Here is a 20,769-nt window from a genome sequence, read left to right as displayed (position 1 = left end):
ACGCGGAAAGCACTATGTAAGAAGTACAATAGAGCTTTCAATATCGTGGACGGGGCTGACACTACCCTTATGGCAACCAGCATGGGACTAGGGGCGGCAGGTGTTGGGTTGTTAGCTACCATCGTGGCTGCACCTATAGTGCTAGGTATTGAAATAACGGCTGGGGTGACAGGGTTGGTAGGGTTGGCGCTTAAGTTAGTATCACGCAGACTTAATCGTAAGGCATTGAAACACGACGAGATCAGGGTTCTGGCCGAAGCAAAGCTGAACACAGTGAGTGAGCGAATTTCCACGGCACTCTCTGACAGTAAGATCTCAGAAGAGGAGTTTCGTTCAATCCTATCTGAACTCAAAAAAAATAACGGAATGAAACAAGATATTCGGTCCAAATCTCGTAAGTCTGCTATCAGCGAGGACGAGAAAAAAAAGTACATAGAACAGGGGATACAAAAAGCCCAGCAAGCCTTTATTATGAACACCAAAGAGATCGTAGGCGGTTCACGTTAAACTGTTTCATCGATATAAACATAACATAGGGGAACACGAGGGTGATAACCGTAAGCGAGCCACCGATCCTATATGGTCAGTCAAAACTTACAACATAGATAAAGTGGATATGAAAGCCGACGAACCTAACTTATACTACTTGAGGGATGGGCCGGGTAGGGGGTTTGTAAGAGAAGAATTATTGATCGTACCGTACGGCACAGTGTTACCTCCTACCAAGGCACAGTAATTACCGCCAACTTTTTTGTAGTAGGGGTAATAGTAGCAAGAGCTAATGGCCCAACCAAAGCCTTATTTAGTAAATAAGGCTTTGTAGAGACATTTCTTGAAAGTGAGCCAGAACTATCATTCCCTATACTACTCAACTTTCTAAATGTCACTATGCATTCATCATAGTCCATTACTTTGAGGTGTTCGGGCTAAGGGAACATAAACAAACATCGAGGGTGCATCAACCCATGCACCCCTCATGACCAGTGCACAACTCACAGTAAAAGCAAAACGTTCTGAAATTAATATATGATCAATCAATATTTAAATCTTTGTGTTTCTCTTTTTAAAACACCTGATTGCTTTGAAAAGCAGATAACGCATCCTCTGTAGTTAGTCACATGTTACTCATCGACTAGTTGTAGCGGATATATGTGGCAGACACAACTATGTACATAGGGATTTTATTATTTTAATGTTTTCTGTTCTGTATATGTATATCTGTAGGCTGCTTAATAGGTCATGTGTCCCTCAAGCCCTTAACGAACCCAAGCCATGACGTGATCAACTGATTGGCCAAGCTAAACCTCCAAATTAAAATCTTTGTCTAATAGCCTGCACTCTGCACAAAGTCACCACACAGACAAGTTGACAGACACTTGACAAATCAGATATATTCGGGATACAGACTGTTGCTTAGCTCGGTTGTCACCCCAGTCTCACCCACAGGGGTGACTTATCGACCACGAAAATAAAGATTGCTCTGGCAATAGCTCACACCCGTAGCGTGTGTTTGTCGTCTGTACATTCACTGCCCTGCTACATATACATTCTCTAGGACCACTGTTTACTTCCGGGTGGGTAGCATATAAATACACCGTGTTAGTCACGGGTATATAAATGGACGTGGAAGTCACGCGTATCACGCATGTTCCCCTGATCAAAACCGGTCAAATGATGTAGAATTTGCAACAAATAGTATATCAATCCACTTGAAGATGGAGTTTGATCTTGGTCCTCATCAGAATGAATCGAGGGAAATTGATAAATTGCGTATTTGTGCAGTTGTCGCTGTTAATCAGCCGTCGGTTAATCAGCATGAACATTGTAATCAGCAAAACATTGTACTAATTGTCTATTAACTATGCATATATCCTGGCCATGCAGCGGCGACAAGATGTCAAACAATAAAGTCATGGTGTGGTTACTTGATATGCACCGACAAAAGTGGGCGTTGACACTTCCGATTGTTGATAGGTGGAATTATAATTCCTAAATTGGTGATCACTGAGTCACTCGATGCATTGAGAATGCATGTAGAATCTTTCGGGATACTATTGAATTGTTCTCATAACTGTAATCCTAAAATATATGGATTTCGGTACGTGAACATGGATTAAGAGAAGTGCAAATCAGTTCATCTGAAATCGGGCATCGGCTTAGCGTGCTCTGACTAGTTGTTAGGGGAGTAGTACGGTCAATCGGAAAAGGTCTCGTTTACGTTTCCCGAGTTGTCAGAAACTTCCTGCATCGATGTGAAAAGAACCGAACATGTTGACAGTGTCAAACTTTGGTAACATTATTCTGGAGACTTCGTCGACATGACTTTCTGAACGGATTTTACAGTGCCTCGGATATTATGGGGCAAGCTAAAATGAACAAAATAGGAAATGTAGTTTACTCGGGGTGGCTGATCAAATCGCCCCCGGAGAGAAAAACAACTTGGAAAATCTTTCGAGCGGTAAGTTGTTGTGAAACAATTTAACATAGCAAGTTATCAACCAGCGTCAAACTCACATACTTTATGTCGGAACTTTACGAGTAGAAATGGAACATCTTTCATTTGTCCGTTTGGTAAATCGTGCATGGACGGTTTTCCCGGATTTTCCACAATGACCCATTTTATTGAGCACACTCATAACCCCGTAATCGTTTATAAACTTGACCTACATTCCATTCACCAAGTCATGCACAGACATAAAGAATGGCTTGTAGAATTCATAATCTTACTTGCATACCGCCCTGAATAATTGTTCTCATGTGCACTGAGGGCCTATCTCAGTTCACCAATCGGCCGAATGTTATAGATCTAGTTGGTCCTTAACATTACAAGGTGAAAGTCCAACAGCAGAAGTTGTGAAGGCATCATTCTCACCATTCTTTCATACTGCAGTATATTTTGTTGTTGATTTATTCATTTTTAACTGATCTTTATTAAGATAGAGGATTTTGAAATTATTCTCTTATCACGTGCGTGTTTGACTAGTTATTTTTCATCATGCACCCTTTCAGCATTGACAATAACACACCACATATTAACTTATTACAAGTACACATTTAGAACGGCACATTAAGCCAGCTTCCAGTTACTAACAATGCTGTCTTTGAAGACATCACCTTTGCTCTGTCTTCTTGTGTTTTTGTGCGCACATTGAATTTTATGTAAACATGTACATACATTCATATTATCTGACTGTATGTCTTCATGTTGTCTGATTTTAGTTGATGAAAAATTATTTTCTGACTGATCCCTGTACACCTGAACAACATGTCACTAACTTTGTCTGAAACACAAGCCATCTTGCAAGTTTCTACAATGTCTGTGTGAAGCAACACACCTTGTTATAGTATGAATAGGCACTACTGTCCACAAACACGTGACATGTATCATTGTATGAAAACAGATAATGTGATGATATTATCATAGGTATGTATTGTCATGGTATTTTGAATTTTTCTTATTCAGGCACCATGTTTGCTGTTTATATATACAACTCTATGCGGTAAATGCAATATCTTATCACTTGGTGATCAACCGGAATAACTTCTAATTGTGACAGCTTCTCATAGGTAAACATATTAACTTATTCCTATTGTTTGTGGAATATTTTCATGTGGCCTCCATTCAAAATAGAATGGAAAAGAGCTGATATATTTTATTATGTCCATTGACCAAAACTGTCTTAGAATGTATCAAGATCATGTATGCAGTATTAGTTGATGCATTCTTCCAGACTACAAGTATTTAGTTTCTGTTGATTTAAACAAACTATTTCTTGCTAAGCTTACATCCAAAATGATTCTTTCTTTTCTATGAATCGACCAGGACTCTGGTTCCAGTCAGTTTAAGACATAAATATTTGATGTTCTTGACTTTTGCCTACTTCTGCTTGTTTGAGCAAGTCTCTATGCTTTATATGTATAGGAAGTGTCTTCACTGTTGCCAGGCTGGGTCTAGACGCTTCAGGGGTCAGATTAAGATATCTTATCTGTGTAATTATGGTATAACTTCCACACTGATAGACAGAATGTATTCGAGTTAATTATCAGACATACGAAATTGTATTTGTCTATTCAAATGAAATTTAAGCCTTCTTGGACTATTAAGACACAGATCTAGTTTCTTCAGAAATACCTTGAAGTTATTACAGTTTTAATGGACTTATCTCTCCCTGGAATAACTGACAAAGTACAGATAATTTTAGATATTTTTCTCATGACCTGACATCCCCTAACTTCGACTGCCTGTAATATTTTGATTGCGTTTAAAACTTACACATGAAATAATTGTTTTGGTTCCAGTTTCATTGTGATACAAGGATCTGATTAGTCTGATGTGGCAGAGGTGTATGATGCAATCCTACATTCCTAGATTGACTTGATTTGACAGACAGGGGCATGCCATTCCTAAACACTTATCTTTCTTGAATGCAAAATTATTATCTTGTAGAGATATTGTTTATGACGACTGTAACTATTTCTCCTGTTAGCTAGACTAAACCTTTTTCCAAGGACCAGAAGTATATTAATGGTTACATGATACTTTAACAATGATAAACAAGGCAATTAATACAGAAGGTTTTGATATCCTCTTACTATATTACTTTGCCCGGACCTGTTTGTCATACACTGAATGATACAGTTTTAGACTAGACTGGTAGTCTATTCCTGATATATGAACTAACTGTATAAAAATTGCATCCAATTTTGAGTACCTTACTACTTAATGTGACACCTATTTTGAAATTCTAATATCAGTATTAGGAACCAAAGATTTCCTCAATACTATGTCAGAAAACTGTATATGATGGTGTACCGTGGTGTACAACAAATGGTGTAAATTGTAATAGATTTACTGAATGTTTGAGATGGTTTCGAAACATTCATGTGATATCTCGAGATGCAAGTGAATGGGGAATATGCATTAATGAGCCTCAGACAATTTTGTTTTTGTGTCCATCACAAATTTGACCTCCTGGAGCCAAAGGGCAAAGGGTTGTACTTGAGTTGAAATAAACGTAGTGTAACTATAAGTTAATAACATTATTTACAGCTGTATCCTTGACGGATTAAGAACCTGGAATGACAAGGCAATAATTCTCATATTTATAGCTGCTATCAAACTCTTGCACAGCCTTGTCTGACTAAAGACAATTTCAACCCTTGAAATAGTAAACATTCTGCTTTTTACACAGAATAAGCATTTAGTTCCCCACCAAACCAACTTTTTTTCCACAAATCTATTCTACAGCATTTTACAGCAATTTGTTTAAATGAAAGGTACGACATTCCAGTGCGGGCATAAAACAAGAGAGATTCACATTAATAGATAATGATAGTTTGACAAAATATGTAGAAAATGCTAATATTCTACTTACCTTTTGCTGAACACCTAGTCACAAGTCAAATTTCTGACTAGTAAGTTCAAACATATGGTTAGTTGCACAAGTTAATCGTGATTTCAGCCAACCCATGGTGATTGGATTAAATATGTTAGTCTTGTATACAAATATAGGACTTGTTGGACATAGTCTAGTTGTGGCTGATGGTATGATAGTCTGATGCATGTCATGCCATTCTGTTCCATAGATTCAGGAAGACAGGAAAACATTTTGAATTAAAACATTTCATAAAGTATGTGTTTTGCTAGTAGTAGTGGATTATGTGAATTACAGTTCGTGGAAAGTCCAAATCTTTGTCCCCTTGGCTAGACATTCCAGAGCAATCCATGTACCTCAGTAGTGCTGGCAATTGGTTATGATCTTATAATTGATGACTGGTTCATTACTACTGATTAGTCATTGAAAAATAATTGGTTAGTGTAATTTATCAAATTTTCTTGGTAATGTTTGTTAATACACACACAAAAAAGAGAAAATATGTAGATCTTTAATTTTTTTGCAAATCGCACAATATGCATTTGCAAATTTCACATCTTTGAAGGATGACTAGTAGTAGTGTGTTCGGAACATGAACTTCCTGGAGTCTCTAAGATAAGTTCAAGCTTGTAGTGCGTATGATATGTAGCAGACAAAACCAACTTGTGACAAATATTGTTCATGCAAACAAGTATTGAAAAATGTGTGTTTGATTATGAGGAAACGTGATTGATTGATCAGTTGATTGCTTGGTTGTTTAGACCAATGTTCGATTATTTCAATTAATCTAACCACCACTTTCCCAGTCACTGTCATCAGGAATCCCTTTGGAAAGTGGAGAATCTTTGGCCAGGTGAAATTAATGCATCTTCACTATAACTTGTATACATTTCCTCTGATTGAGATTTAGTCACTGAAAAGACATATTTCCTGAATTGTTAACTTATCTTCTGGCCCCAGTATGATGGACCATGAGGAAATTTCCATATACAGTTAAGTCCCATTAATCCGACTTCTGTTTAGCCGACTCTTTTGTCGGTAACAAAGTGAATGTATTTTTGTTTCAGGGACTTTGTAAGTAGGAGTATTGAGTATTATGTGTGGCCTGGTGAAACTTGAAACCTTCGTCCTGTTTGATTGTGAGCCTTGCTGCATGTCTTGCAGTATATGCAGGTCGGATGGGACCTGTCACAGAGGAGCATTACAAACGGCCTGGATCAGCTCGATACAAAGCTGCAATAGACTGACAGTGTGCGGACAATTCCCCACGAGGACACTTCCCCATCTTAACATTTCACCACACCTGTTTTGTAACAAGTGGGAAAATTCCCAACACCAATCACAAGTTTGCAGTACTACAGATGCGATAGGATTAACTATTCTGTGTATGATGCATATAGCTGTATAACCTTCTGCAAGATTAACACTCTCCAAGATAAAATGAGATTACAGAAATGTATAAATATTCTGGTAAAGCATTGTAATGGCCTTACTGACCAGCATACCCCAAGTGTCCAGATTAGTTGATCCCATCGCATCTATAGTACTACAAAGTTGTGATGGGGTGGGGGAATTGTCCTATTGGTCACAAAACAGCAATTGTTAAATGTCCTCGTGGGGAATTGTCCTGATGGGGAATTTTCCTGCACTCAACATGACGTTATCATCTTCCTTGATACATTGCTGCAGGCTGTAGGTCACAGTGTTTGCTATCAGTATTTGTGTAAGCAGCTGGAGCTGTCATGTCTATATTAGCCATGGACAGTAATGGACGCTTCACATCTCCCACATTGCAGTGTTATTATGGGACATATGTATGTGTCTATATGCAGGCCTGATGCTTTTTTGTTATCTCGTACCTTCATGTCTAATGAACAACAGCTTTTGCAGGTATATACTGCTGGGAGAGGCTGGATTGTGACATTTAACTTCCTGTTTGTTATCAATCTGTGGATTAAAAAACACTAAAGTTGAATTTGGTACAATGATACCTTGAAGTTGTTGACTGCAAACTGAATAATGTGATGATATGCTGTTTAGATTTACCTCCCTTTGCTGTTCCATGATCCACTGATTATTTTGAATCCAACATGCCAATCCTTAAACACCCAACACCAATCACATTTTGTGCATTACATTGAATTACTGAAACAAACTGGGATACTTCTGAAATATTATTCAAAGGTTTATTGAGCTGATGTCACTTGATCCAGCGTGACATGGGCAAAAGGACATAGGTTATTCCTTCATATTTTCATTTTATTAACCAAAAACCTAGCAGAAAATTGATGGTTTAAGAAATCTTACCAACGCTTGCAACCATTCTATATTTGACCCCATTGGATATTGAACTGATAAAGATCCCGCTTATGCTGGTCGTAGGACGTGACTGATGAAATCAAGTAGTATCATATAACGTCATATGAATGGAATGTTGATTAATGCAGTGTAGAAATAAATTCAATCACCCATTGGATATTGAATTGACTTCATTGATTTGCTTCATCCTAATTGTTACTGACACAAACTGTTGGATCTTGTTGAAACAGTATTCAAGGCTTTCCTATGAAAAGCAGCACTGTGAATGTTTAAGTTCCAGTTTACAGTGCATGCTATAGTTAATTGATCATTGTTAACTGATAAATACGATCAAATGAGGGCTGGATATTTTGATTAAAGGAAATTGTCTCTTTCTATAATAGACATAAGTCTCATCAATAAACTATATTCTGTAGGGTCAGTGGTCACTGTAGAACCAGCATTTTCTTGGACTCCAAAAGCAACATTTAAACGTCCCTGTACCAAGCCTTGTAATGTATGGACATATAAATCCCTGTATACCAGATAGCCTGACCTGACAGGCAGCTGTAACAACCTTGACCTCACAACCTTTACAAGGCCATTGTATCAGACTGTAGTTTGTCAGTGTCACCATGTCAGAGTTACGGAATAAAGGAAAGTTTTAGTCTATTGATTGAGCCTGTTTCCACCATTAGTTGTGAGGCCTGGTGCACAACTGTGTGGTTATGTTTATTGTTACAGGCTGGTGTTCCCAGCTTGTGTACAGGTATCTGGCAGCAGGGTTAACTCTCAACCAGCAAAGTATAGTCATTGACTGTAGAAAAGTAATAAACATATTTCATAGAGTTTATTGCTGTATATGCACAGCTTCATGCACTTGTAACTCTGAGTTGTTGGGTGGGTAGCCCAGTAGGTAAAGTGTTGGATCACATCCAAGAAGACCAGGTTTCATTTAACCTGCAGGTATGGCTGACAGTTTCATCTCTGAAAACATGTTTTTATTTTTGTTAGAAACAGGTATTCCCATTTAAACTGGAAAGGTGCCTCAGTGAGGTAGTAGAACATCTTCATCCTGCAGAAAATCGTTACTGGCTTCTTTTGGTGTTTTTGTGTTACAGTACAGCCTGGGTGAGATGAAACAGGGTTCAGGGATTAACAGGATTAGTTGGTTAAGAAACCCAAATTTGTGTATCTTTGCATTAAAATAGAATAAGATTCTAATACAAAACTTGAATACTGACAATTCTTGGACTTATCTTTTAGCTAGGGCAGTGCACCTACGAACATTTCCATGGCCGTCTGTTTATAGAAGTTGGCTCCCCACATTTCTGAGGTAGAAGCCTACCACCTGTGTGAGAATCAGTCTGTCTTTTATATACCATGTTTACACTGCTGAGCAAGAAAGTCGGATCATTTGATAGCGGGAGGGAATTCCACAGTTCCAAAGAGGGCTTCATTGCTTTGACCTTCAACTAGAATACGTGTTTAGGGGATAAAACCATCCAATTATTCTGCAACATAAAAATTCCAAATTTGCAGGTTGCTAACCTTTGTCATTTGCTGTATGAGAGAGCAGAGCTGCATGCAGCATAAATAGTTCGGCTTTCTCATAAGAATTCAGCATCTGTTAACTTTAGCTATGTCTGCAGGCCCTGTGGATCACAGTTACGAGTGGTGCCAGCACCTCCCAGCTTAGGGAGGCTGTCCAAGAAAACGAGGTTAACATTTCACACTACAGTCCTGCAGAGCCAGAGTTAACTTTAACCAATGATAATTTGCTTGTATCTTAGAACTTAACTTGTTTTAAAGGCATGGTCGAACTCTCTTCTCTTGAAAAGAATTATTTTGTCCTGTTTGTGTTTCTGCTGGTTAATAGACTTGTTGGACATTTGGTAATGTTACAGAAACAATTACCAGTCTGAAAACAAAATACCATTTATTATCATATTAGCAACCACAATTGTTTTAGCAATAATATTGCTCTTTCCATAACACAATATTCCACATGACTGAGAGAAATGTAGACTAACATTTACTTTCTTATTTGAACATATTGTACGTATCATAATGTTAAATGAGTGAGTGAGTGAGTTTAGTTTTATCCCGTTTTTAGCAATATTCCAGCAACATCACGGCAGGGGACACCAGAAAATGGACTTCACTCATTGTACCCATGTGGGGAATCGAACCCGGGTCTTCAGCGTGACGAGCGAACGCTTTAACCACTAGGCTACCCCACCGCCCTAATGTGAAATGAAAAGGAGCAGAGAGACTTTGAAAATTTTGTGGTAATCTCAACTTGTCACATATTTTTCTTGCAATGGCTTTTGTGGATATATTTGGTTCAGGGTCTGTATGACAGAGTAAGGGACATTCTCATTGGGGTTTCTCAAGGTGGCAGTTTGCATGTTCTCTCATGACTGCTGTAAGTATGATGGTGGTCATGTACTATGACACTCAGGCTAACTTTTGACATTGCTTGGCTTGCTACAAATGGCCTTATCCATTTCCTCATCTGTATTTAGCAGCAAATGATATTCTTCACTAATATCCCCTTCAAAATATATCTGAAGGTCATTTTGTAAATACAGTAATGGCATGCTATGTTGAAACATAGCAGATCTCCACACAGGGTTTTTGGTGTCCTTATTTTGTATTTTTCTCTTGTACATATTTACACAACCAAAATATGCTTAACCCAGATCACGAAATAGATAAAATTAGTTGATGATGTTTTGTCTGTGTCCAGCTCCTTTTCCGTCTGTTTTATGAATGATACAACTACCTAATGTAATCCATTTAATACAGACATTATCCATTTAGTACACATTATCCATGTAATACAAACATTATCCATTTAGTACACATTATCCATGTAATACAGACATTATCCATGTAATACAGACATTATCCATGTTGTGCACATTATCCATGTAATACACACATCCATATTGGACACATTATCCGTGTAATACAGACATTATCCATGTTGTACACATTATCCATGTTATACAGATATTATCCATGTAATACAGACAACGTCCATGTAGTAGCACACATTATCCTTGTAATACAGACATTATCCATGTAATGCAGACATTATCCATGTAGTACAGACATTATCCATGTTGTACACATTATCCCTGTAATACAGACATTATCCATGTTGTACACATTATCCATGTAATACAGACATTATCCATGTTGTGCACATTATCCATGTAATACACACATCCATATTGGACACATTATCCATGTAATACAGCCATTATCCATGTTGTACACATTATCCATGTTATACAGATATTATCCATGTAATACAGACAACATCCATGTAGTAGCACACATTATCCTTGTAATACAGACATTATCCATGTAATACAGACATTATCCATGTCGTGCACATTATCCATGTAATACACACATCCATATTGGACACATTATCCATGTAATACAGACATTATCCATGTTGTACACCTTATCCATGTAATACAGACATTATCCATGTAGTACAAACATTATCCATGTAATACAGACAACCATTTAATACTGAGATTATCCATGAAATACAGACATCCATGTAATACAGCGATTATTCATGTAGTACAGACGTTATCCATGTAAGACATCCATTATACATGTAATACAAAGATTGTTGTAATACAGAAAAAGAAAGGAAGTTTTTGAAAGGGTACTTATATAACTTGTAACTTGGACCAGTCAAAACACATGACCCATTTTGCTATCTGTAATTCATTATTAATATTTTGTCAAAATACTACACAAATATTGAACATCATGAACTTTAAATATGGTAAGAATTTAGTTTATCACAAGATTTTGTGCCTAAGGGGGTTTATTGAAGTAATCTACACAATCTACACAGTGTTCTCATTTGAGGTGCTATGTTACAGTGTTACATTAGTAAACAGTCTGATAAGGAATGGTTTGACCAGCACAGTTCAGTGCACTAGTACTTGAGCTCATCTCCCATACACTGATTATGGAACAACCATTTGATATTCTGGGGTGGAGGAGGCTTTGTCCCAGGAGGTGGTGCAAAAAATAGTCATGCTTCACAATGCTGAAAGAAGACATTTCCTTCACATAGATTGTAGTGTTGCTACATAGATTGTAGATATTTAGAACAGATATTTAGGCTTACACTGTATAATATAAAAACTATTTGGTTTTGCAGCTTTAATTGAAACAATATGTCATCCCCGCCCAGTATCCGGCCCTCTCCATCCCCAAATATCAAAAGGTCTTTCATTTGTCAAGAAGAGAAATCTACTGTCCCTCATCTATTGAACTTACAAACATGGTGAGGGCCTCAAAGAAAGGTTTAGAAAGCGTCAGATCAGAGGTAATCTCATCTCTCAAGCACTAGTGGGGATCTTTCAGATGCTCATAAAACATACTTTGGTGTCATTACCAAGAAACTGATGATGCGAAGATTTTTAATTTAATTAATTTATTTATGAAGACTAGTATTGAATTGTAACCTTAGGTCCAGTTGGAAGTGTGGAGCCAATCTTTAATAATAACATGCCCTTCCTTAATGTGATTGGAATTTTGAATAAGTAACACAAAACTGACATGCTTGTCTACCTTAGCATTGATCCACTGGACATGTCCTGAAGCCCATGTTTGGACCCAGTTCTCCAGTTACTGATGATAAAGCTTCCCAATCTACTGTGAAGCCTGTTAAAGATTTCCCGACATTGTATATGTGATTTGGTGGACATTATTGTATTGCTGTGGGCACGTTGATAGATAAATCTTTTAATACATATCTCACCTTTTGATCATTGATGTCACAGTGCCATAATTTGATGTGACTGTAAGCTGAGATATGGGTGTAAAGTTACTTAATTTTTCATGTCAAAATGAGAGAGGTATCACAGAAGTTTTTATCAAGGTAAACTTGTTATACTTCACTGTAAGGATTGGTCCCACTGGTGGCACCCAGTCATGTAACAATATGGCAATACCAAATCATAGGTGAAAAACAACCTCCCTCTCTCTCTCTCTTTCTCTCTCATGTCTTGTTGTGTAATACTGTCGGTTAAATTTTTGTCATTTGCTCTAATGTATGGGGTAGCACAATGTGTGTAAATTTTACTGTGACACAGGCCATCAGGTTCAGTTTGATCATACTACTTTCTGTGTGTCCACTGGAAGGGACACAAGTCATCAGGCTCAGTTTGGTTCATACCACTTCCATTGGTGGAAGGGACACAAGTCATCAGGCTCAGTTTGGTTCATACCACTTCCATTGGTGGAAGGGACACAAGTCATCAGGCTCAGTTTGGTTCATACCACCACCACTGATGGAAGGGACACAAGTCATCAGGCTCAGTTTGGTTCATACCACTTCCACTGGTGGAAGGGACACAAGTCATCAGGCTCAGTTTGGTTCATACCACTTCCACTGGTGGAAGGGACACAGGTCATCAGGCTCAGTTTGGTTCATACCACTTCCACTGATGGAAGGGTTGAGTGGTAATGACACTCCAGCCTCTGCAGTGCAGCTTGGTGTAAGTTATGGCGAGAAGTCAGGATGTTGAGTGTTTTCTTGACATGACAACTGTTGTAAGTGGAATGTATAAACATTTGATACTGACTTGTCAAGACCAAATTCAGTCTCCACCTGATTCACACCTAGGATCACTAGTAATGATTATTTCCTAGGGTATTTGAAACATGTTGATATTATCATGATAATGTTGAAGACAAGCCATTAGAAATTTGATGCTGACTTTGACTGAACCACTTGTCTAAAGTCAGAGTGGGAGTTTGTTTTGGTGTAGTTTTATAAGAACATGCCTGTTACGATTCTGATTTAGGTCAACGCTCACTCATTCCTGTTTGATGGCCAGCATTGTAGATCCATGCTCATGCTGACAAATGTTTTAGTGTTATTTACAAACAAATGTCAATTGCTCTAAATATTGAAATCAAAAGCACCTTGAAGTGAATGCACCTGCTGACATCAAAGACTGACTCAGTATTAATGTGACTTCTCTCCATTCCTAGTTGGATATGTATTACAAGATGGCTTCTCTGATATATACTGAAGATGTGTTGAGCCTTACTTTACTCCAAGCTCACACAGACCCAATCAAACAAGCAACAAGCACCAGTAGTAAACATGGAGGGAGCTTCTGTTGCACAGAACTGTTTAAAACCATGATCAAATAACAGTTCACTGATTGGTATGTGGAAAATTGTCATCAAATTTGTAGGCTTACAAATACACAAAGACTGTAGATCTGAGTGTTTGGGTGAACCATGTCTGCTGGTGTATGCTGGTGTTCGATGGAGTCACCAAGAACAAAGAAACTGTTTTGTGAGAGGCGGCTGTCTTGACTGGCTGGTGTACTTAGTGATGCCTAGTTTAACACAAGTAGAGCTCTTGACCACAGCAACTTGCCGGATGTCCATTATGCAGTTTCCAGTCCTTGAAGGACATATTGTTAATGCTATGCTGTATACAGGTTACAACTGCTGTACAATAATGGGTGGTGTGGAGGAGGTGGAGTATTTCCAAAGTGTCACCATCACATTAACAGTCATTTTTTAAATATAATTGTGAAGTTTAATTAATGCGACCAAGTATAATAATGACTTAAGTTCCCTCTGACTTTAATTTCAAGATGAACATTAGCTGCAATAATGTTTATTTCAGATCTAAACTCTTTCTGTAATGCTCATACTATGAGCCACTGGTTGAGCCAAGGCCTCCATTATGTGGCTAACTACTGCCTCTAGCCACTCAAGTTGATCTTTGGTCTTTGAAGGTTTTAAGCACCCTCTGTAAGGGTGATGAGTGACTGTGGTGAATAGGGTTCCAGTTGTATTGTGTCAGCTTAATGTGAGAAAGAAAACCTGAAGTAAAGTTGATCTCAAATGCTGACAAACTTGTACCCATGATCATAGTTTTCAGGTGTGTGAGTTTTAATATGACAAATACATTTTACCATCATGTTCAGCTTCCAACTCCATATGTTCAGCTCCTTGAATCTTTAACCTGGCAGGAAATCAAGAGAGAACCAATAAAAGAATCACATTCTTAACCTTCAACCTTATCTGCGGTGGCTGTTTTGACTGGTGCTGCACGGTTAGTGATGAGGCTGAAGCACGTGTCTGCACCCTCTGATGCCTTCTCCATCTTATCAGACTCTGTTAACACTGCACCACTGTTCCCAGAGAACAGAATGGTGGCAGATTGCACTTCCTTGTTTTTGCAAGTCTTTTATGCTTGGTTACCATAGTTACATGTAATTAGAAAATATAGTTCCAGGATTTTACTTTCATCTGGCATCACTGGTAGCCATTTAATCCCGTTACAAACACTCTGCCTTTTGGATATGGGATAGTCAGTGCACATGGAGAGGGGGGTTTATAACATCTTGTATTTGTAAGAGGACTGAACTTGAAGGTGTTTATATGATATGATATCAGAAATATGTAAGACACCATGTTGAAGTCCTCATAACTCTGTGCAAGTGATTAATCATGTAATTAGGGTTAATTGATTTATCAGGATGTAATTATTATCTGTCATGGATGACAACTAATCAATATTTTTAAGCAATGAATTTCGTAGGCATACTGAGAAATGAATTCGTTCTCGGCTATTCTACCTTGGAAGCTACAAGAACTTTTTTTGTAGATGTTTCATGCAAAAGCTGAAAAAATGATGCTATTATCAACTGATTTTTGCAAATCACGTTTGTTATGACCTGCGAGGGGAGATTCACAGTGACAACTAAGAAGGTGAGAAGTGTGTGGTACCATCCACAGGAATGAAATAGTGATGTCATCATGTTACTGTGAAATACAAAGAAAAACATGATTAAACCATATCTCACCACATCTTTTATCACAAGTTTACTGATATTATTCAGAAAATTTTATGACGGAAGCTTGGAAAATTTTCTGATTTTGTTTTTGTTTATTTTAATATGTTCCCAGGTGAGATTTAACTATCAGGCCAGTTTGATGGTACTTAGCATGAGAAGAAAATTCTGTTTTGGGGGGTTTTCTGTTTTCCACTTGCTATAAACCCTAAGCATGTGTGGCTTGTTAGGTCTGGTCATTCACTCTGGTCAATATTTGTGATGTGGTGGGATCCCAAGTGTCTCTGTCTCCTCATTCATGAGGGTCAGATCTCCAGTGTCTGTCTCCTCGTTCATGAGGGTCGGATCCCCAGTGTCTCTGTCTCCTCATTCATGAGGTTCAGATCCCCAATGTCTGTCTCCTCATTCATGAAGGTCAGATCCCCAGTGTCTCTGTCTCCTCATTCATGAGGGTCAGATCCCCAGTATCTGTCTCCTCGTTCATGAGGGTCGGATCCCCAGTGTCTCTGTCTCCTTATTCATGAGGATCCCTGGTGTGTCCCAGTATCCCTGTCTCATTGTGGATGATTGGTCAAGCTCTGTGATGAGTCAGTCACATTCAGCATGTGTAGAAAGGGTGTAGAAACTTGCAGACAACTATACATGACTGGGATATGAAGGTTTTTGGGTGATATAAGGTATTTATATCTTTTTTCAGAGTAAAGTCTCCAGGCTTCTCTGCACGTGAAGTCTTTACCTCATACAAAACACTACAGACTTACTCTTCCAGAAGTTTTCTCATCTATAAGGCCAAGTTGAAAAGTGTTCTCAAATTCTTAGCCAAGATTTTTATCTCAATCAAACTTTTCCATCCACAATTAAAGTCTGTTCCTTCAAGATTGCGGTGTTGGCAATTTGATAAGAGCATGAAAACAACATATATATATATATATATATAAGCTTGTATTCTTATCCTATTAATGTCTGCCACTTTGATCCCAGTCAACCTTGTTGAGATGCCCTTTCAGATAACGCTAAAGCTTGTTTATATGTCTCCTTTTTTCAAGACATGAACATATGTCAGTAAAAAAATCTGAAAAACATCTCACCAGTTAATCCATAAAAGTCGCCAAATTTCAATGGACCGTGTGGTTTATGTTGAGCGACAAGTCGCTTCCTTAACAGATGTTTTGAATGAATCCGTTCCAACTTCCGCTGAAAGAAGACTGAGGCCTTTGAAGTATGATTCAAGCATGATTAGTTTCCAGGGCATATGTATTTGACACAGCTTATTACATTCAAGTAATCCATGTGGTTGCTGGAACACAATGTTTGATAAATCTTAGTCCTGACACTGAAGATGCTAAGGAATTAAAGATAGGTAACAGGGAATGTCGACTGATTCAGACAAATGCTTTCCATACTTTAACATGCTTGTATATTTTTTAATGAATATTTCACTTTTATTTGGGATCATTGGATATCATATTTTCTGTAATGTAATACTTCATAAAATCATGGAAATATTACATTTACGTGAGTTTTACTGACGTTCATATCAACGTGTTAATAATTGTTCAGATTCATATTCGTGGACTGTTGCTTAGTATTCGTTTACCATGGTTACACTACAAAGTAGTAAATGTCTTCAACACAGCATCCCAGTGTTTATTATGTCTCAGTATAACTGACACTGGGCTTTAAACAAATACATTGAAAAAAAACTGTTTCTTTAGTTTGAAGCTTAAAATGTTCATATCTGAACATGGTCAAGTTTGTGTTTTACAAACCCTTTTATAGATGTCTCAAGTTAGAAACTGGGGATATGACACAACAATGCAGGAGAGCAGAAGTTCTGTCTGGTCATGGAGAGAGTAATGACACCAGTATAAATAGTCCAGTCACTTTCAAGAATGTTTCACCTAAGGATTACATGTATGTGCTGACCTGTACTTTAATACAATGACAATTGGAGGATTAAGAAATAGACTGGACGCACATAACTGGAAAAACACTGAAAGGTGTGTAGTTTTTGGCTTTCGCTAGTTTCAGAGGATAAAAGCTATAACTATCTATGCATGGTTCACCAAAAGAAATGTACAGGATCAGGGGTTTATTTGTTTTGGTCTATTTATTGTAATCTTGAGGCCTGTGAATGAACCAACGGTCCCAGGCTGACGATATTACCAACTTCATAAATAAGTCTACTGGCAAGTTCAGAAACCCTTGGGTTGTTGTTGATGGTGATTTCAATATCAGACTGAACAAAGTCCACCTCTGTCCAGCTGTCAACAACAACAGTATATGTTTTTGTTTGTTGTTTAGGGTCTTTTCTAGGTCTTGAATTGCCTTGTGTTATCATGGTTAATACATGTAACAAGCAGGACATATTTCAGGACTGTTGCAGTTTCCTGTCCTCAGCTTTTGTTTCAGCATTGATGTTTGATCAAGGCAGTTTCTCATGTTGCAGCTGACATGCAGAAGGTCTAGTATATAAGTAACAGTGTTCCAAGGAACTCATTTGTTCCAGAACAAGACAATCCAGTGATTGACATTATTAACTTCAATCATTGCAATCAGGAAATGCCAGTTTACCAAAACATTTTTAAAACGATCAAAGGCAGTTGTGATTGTGTGTTATGAATCATACATCATGTTTCAGGTTTCATCTTGGTTTCTGCTAATAGACATGATTACAAAGTATTGTTGTCAAATTTAGAGTCACCACAAGCACGTGTTGTTTGTACCAGTTTAAGTTTAGCCACATCATTGTCATGAAAACATGGGAATTTGAAACCTGTATTGTGAAGCCATGATAGAAGGCATGATCTGAATCACATGTTTAAGTTTTATATTAAGGATGAGGCACAAGTAACTGCACATAGTAACAAAGTATGCACCAGAAAACTGGCAAGTGTCAGTACTTGTAAAACTTGTGGTTGGGAAGGCCATTGGTTAAAGTGATCACTTGTCAGGCCAAAGATCCATTCCCCAGATGGGTACAATGTGTTTACACTATTTCAAGTCCCCCACCAAGAAGATATTGGTGGAAATTTCTAAAAGCAGGGGAAAAACCACACTCACTCATTACGCATAATAACAAGTGTCATTATGCGTCTTTAAATACACCATCAAAGTAACAAATACTGCATGATCACATACAGATTACATGTAATTATGGCAGTAAGTGTGTGCTTTGATGTATTTTCAGGCATGTCACGCATCACGGCTTAAAGTGCTGCTTGGAATGATGCCTTCAAGAGTTACTTCCCATGCATTGTCATTCCCATTGCTAAACCCAGAAGTTTTTCATAGACTTTTAAATATAAGTATTTTTACCACTGTAGTATATAACAGATATGGTGGCTGTGGTTGAAGTTTTTGTTCGTCTGGCTGAAGGCACTGGTTCAATTCCCCACATGGGTACAATGTGTGAAGCCCATTTATAATGCTCCCTGCTGCAATATCCATAACCATAGCCACACACATATATCAGATATTATCAAAGGCAGAATTTTCATATTGACATCATTATTTGTTTCCATCAGTGATATTTGCAACTGTCAGTCTGTCGGCATGGTCAGACAACTCTAGTTGTAAGTTTAAATGGCTGACAAAGTTCAACATATTGATCTTTGGATACAAAGTCAACATCATTATATGTGAATGATCCAGTGTAAGGTGTTAGACTCAAAACATTTGAAGATGTGTTATATCCAACCCAGAAGCATTTATAAAATAACATATTAACAAAGGTAACTGATACGATGAAGAAAAGAGGGTGCTTTAACTTCTTTTGAGCTGTGTGATTGTGAAACAGACTAACAGCTAGTCTCTGAAATGAACATATTTTACTGAAAAAACGTTCATAGTGAAAAAAAATAATATAATGAAATGAAGCCCTGAGACTTTCTTCATTTCCTGAAGGTAAGGAAATCTACCCTTGCCACATTTTCTAGACTTGCGTGGGCTTTCTTGGATATATATACTTCAGGGTCTGTATGACAGACTAATTGTGAAACTGTAGGACACTATTCGCTCAAGAGGGTATTGACAGAGTACAACCCAGCAACCCAATACTTTATTTTATCCATCCTGACATTGGACTCTTGCTAAAGACATTGTGATACCTTCTTCGTTGGTGAACTTCATCTGGTAGGGCTTATGAAAGTCATGACTTCTTAGGTCACTACCTACTGTGTTCCCTTTCATGTTTCTGGTGTTCTGATACAAGGGAAGTAACTCTAGTCAGACTCATGCAGCACAATTCATACCTGGTATTTTTAAAAATGTTTTTGAATGGTGGAAATATATTTTGATACTTCATATCTCCTTTGAACACTTTGAATGAATGTGTTTCTAATTCACCTGAGTTATCAGTTTTTCACTTTAAAGAGATTTTATGAAACTTCACTTACTTGCCAATGCAGTAAATCAACTATAAACAGGCAGCCAGAAACATGCAATGATCATCTCTGCCAGTAGACGGTGTGTCTAAGTGAAATTTTACTTCTGTGTTTTGTTTGACAGATTTTATTATTCCAATACATAAATGAATCATTCTATTAATGTCATCAAAGTTAATAGACCAAGAACAGAAATTTTAGAACATGGAACAGTTACATTCAGCTCATTATCAGATGCACGGATATCAAATTCAAATTTGAACACAATTTATGTACATTTTCACATGTATTCTGAGAAGGCCAAGTTTTGGTAAAAATTATATATTCAGTGGGGTGTGGGTGTTTGTTGTTAGAGTTGTCCTACCCTTCATTCTTGTGTTTCTTTGGGAATTGGTATCAGAATTGTCCTAGACCCTATGTTCATGTTTTTCCACATTGATTTGATATCAGAATTGTCCTTGCTCCTTTATCCATGTCTCTCTGTGGGGATTTGGTATTAGAATTGTCTCAACTCCTTCATCCTTGTCTCTCTGTTGGGATTTGATATCAGAATTGTCCTAGCTCCTTCATGCTTGTCTCTCTTTGGAGATTTGGGGTGAAAATTGTCCCATCATGGTTTTAGACCCGACTAAATTGGAAATTTTATTCATTCTGTCAGTCACCAGTATTCGTGATCCATACGTTGTTAATTACAGATCACTGTGATACAGCTAGAATATTGATGACAGTGAGGCTAACATCTTCCAGTCACTGGAACAGATTTTCTTTAACTATTACGAAAGTTAAAACTATACAATAACAGTGTTAGGGTGTTAACCGGTCGTGCCGGTTGGCTGTTTTGCC

At 37.7% G+C, this 20,769-nt stretch overlaps 1 protein-coding gene across 1 annotated transcript in view; it reads left to right on the top strand.

Annotated features, from left to right (window-relative positions):
• Window positions 1-2,176: 2,176 nt before the first annotated feature.
• The window catches only part of LOC137274653 (GRB2-associated-binding protein 1-like), a 51,499-nt gene continuing 32,906 nt past the window's right edge, over window positions 2,177-20,769 (top strand). The window contains exon 1 of the mRNA XM_067807964.1: window positions 2,177-2,458. Coding sequence (XP_067664065.1) covers window positions 2,357-2,458 — 102 coding nt within the window. The 5' untranslated portion in view covers window positions 2,177-2,356. The remainder of the gene's footprint in view (window positions 2,459-20,769) is intronic.

This window comes from Haliotis asinina, chromosome 2 (genome assembly GCF_037392515.1).
Source record: "Haliotis asinina isolate JCU_RB_2024 chromosome 2, JCU_Hal_asi_v2, whole genome shotgun sequence".
Lineage (NCBI taxonomy): Eukaryota > Metazoa > Mollusca > Gastropoda > Lepetellida > Haliotidae > Haliotis > Haliotis asinina.
The sequence above is the reverse complement of the archived record's forward strand: the minus strand, read 5'-3'. Positions and strand labels throughout refer to the sequence as shown.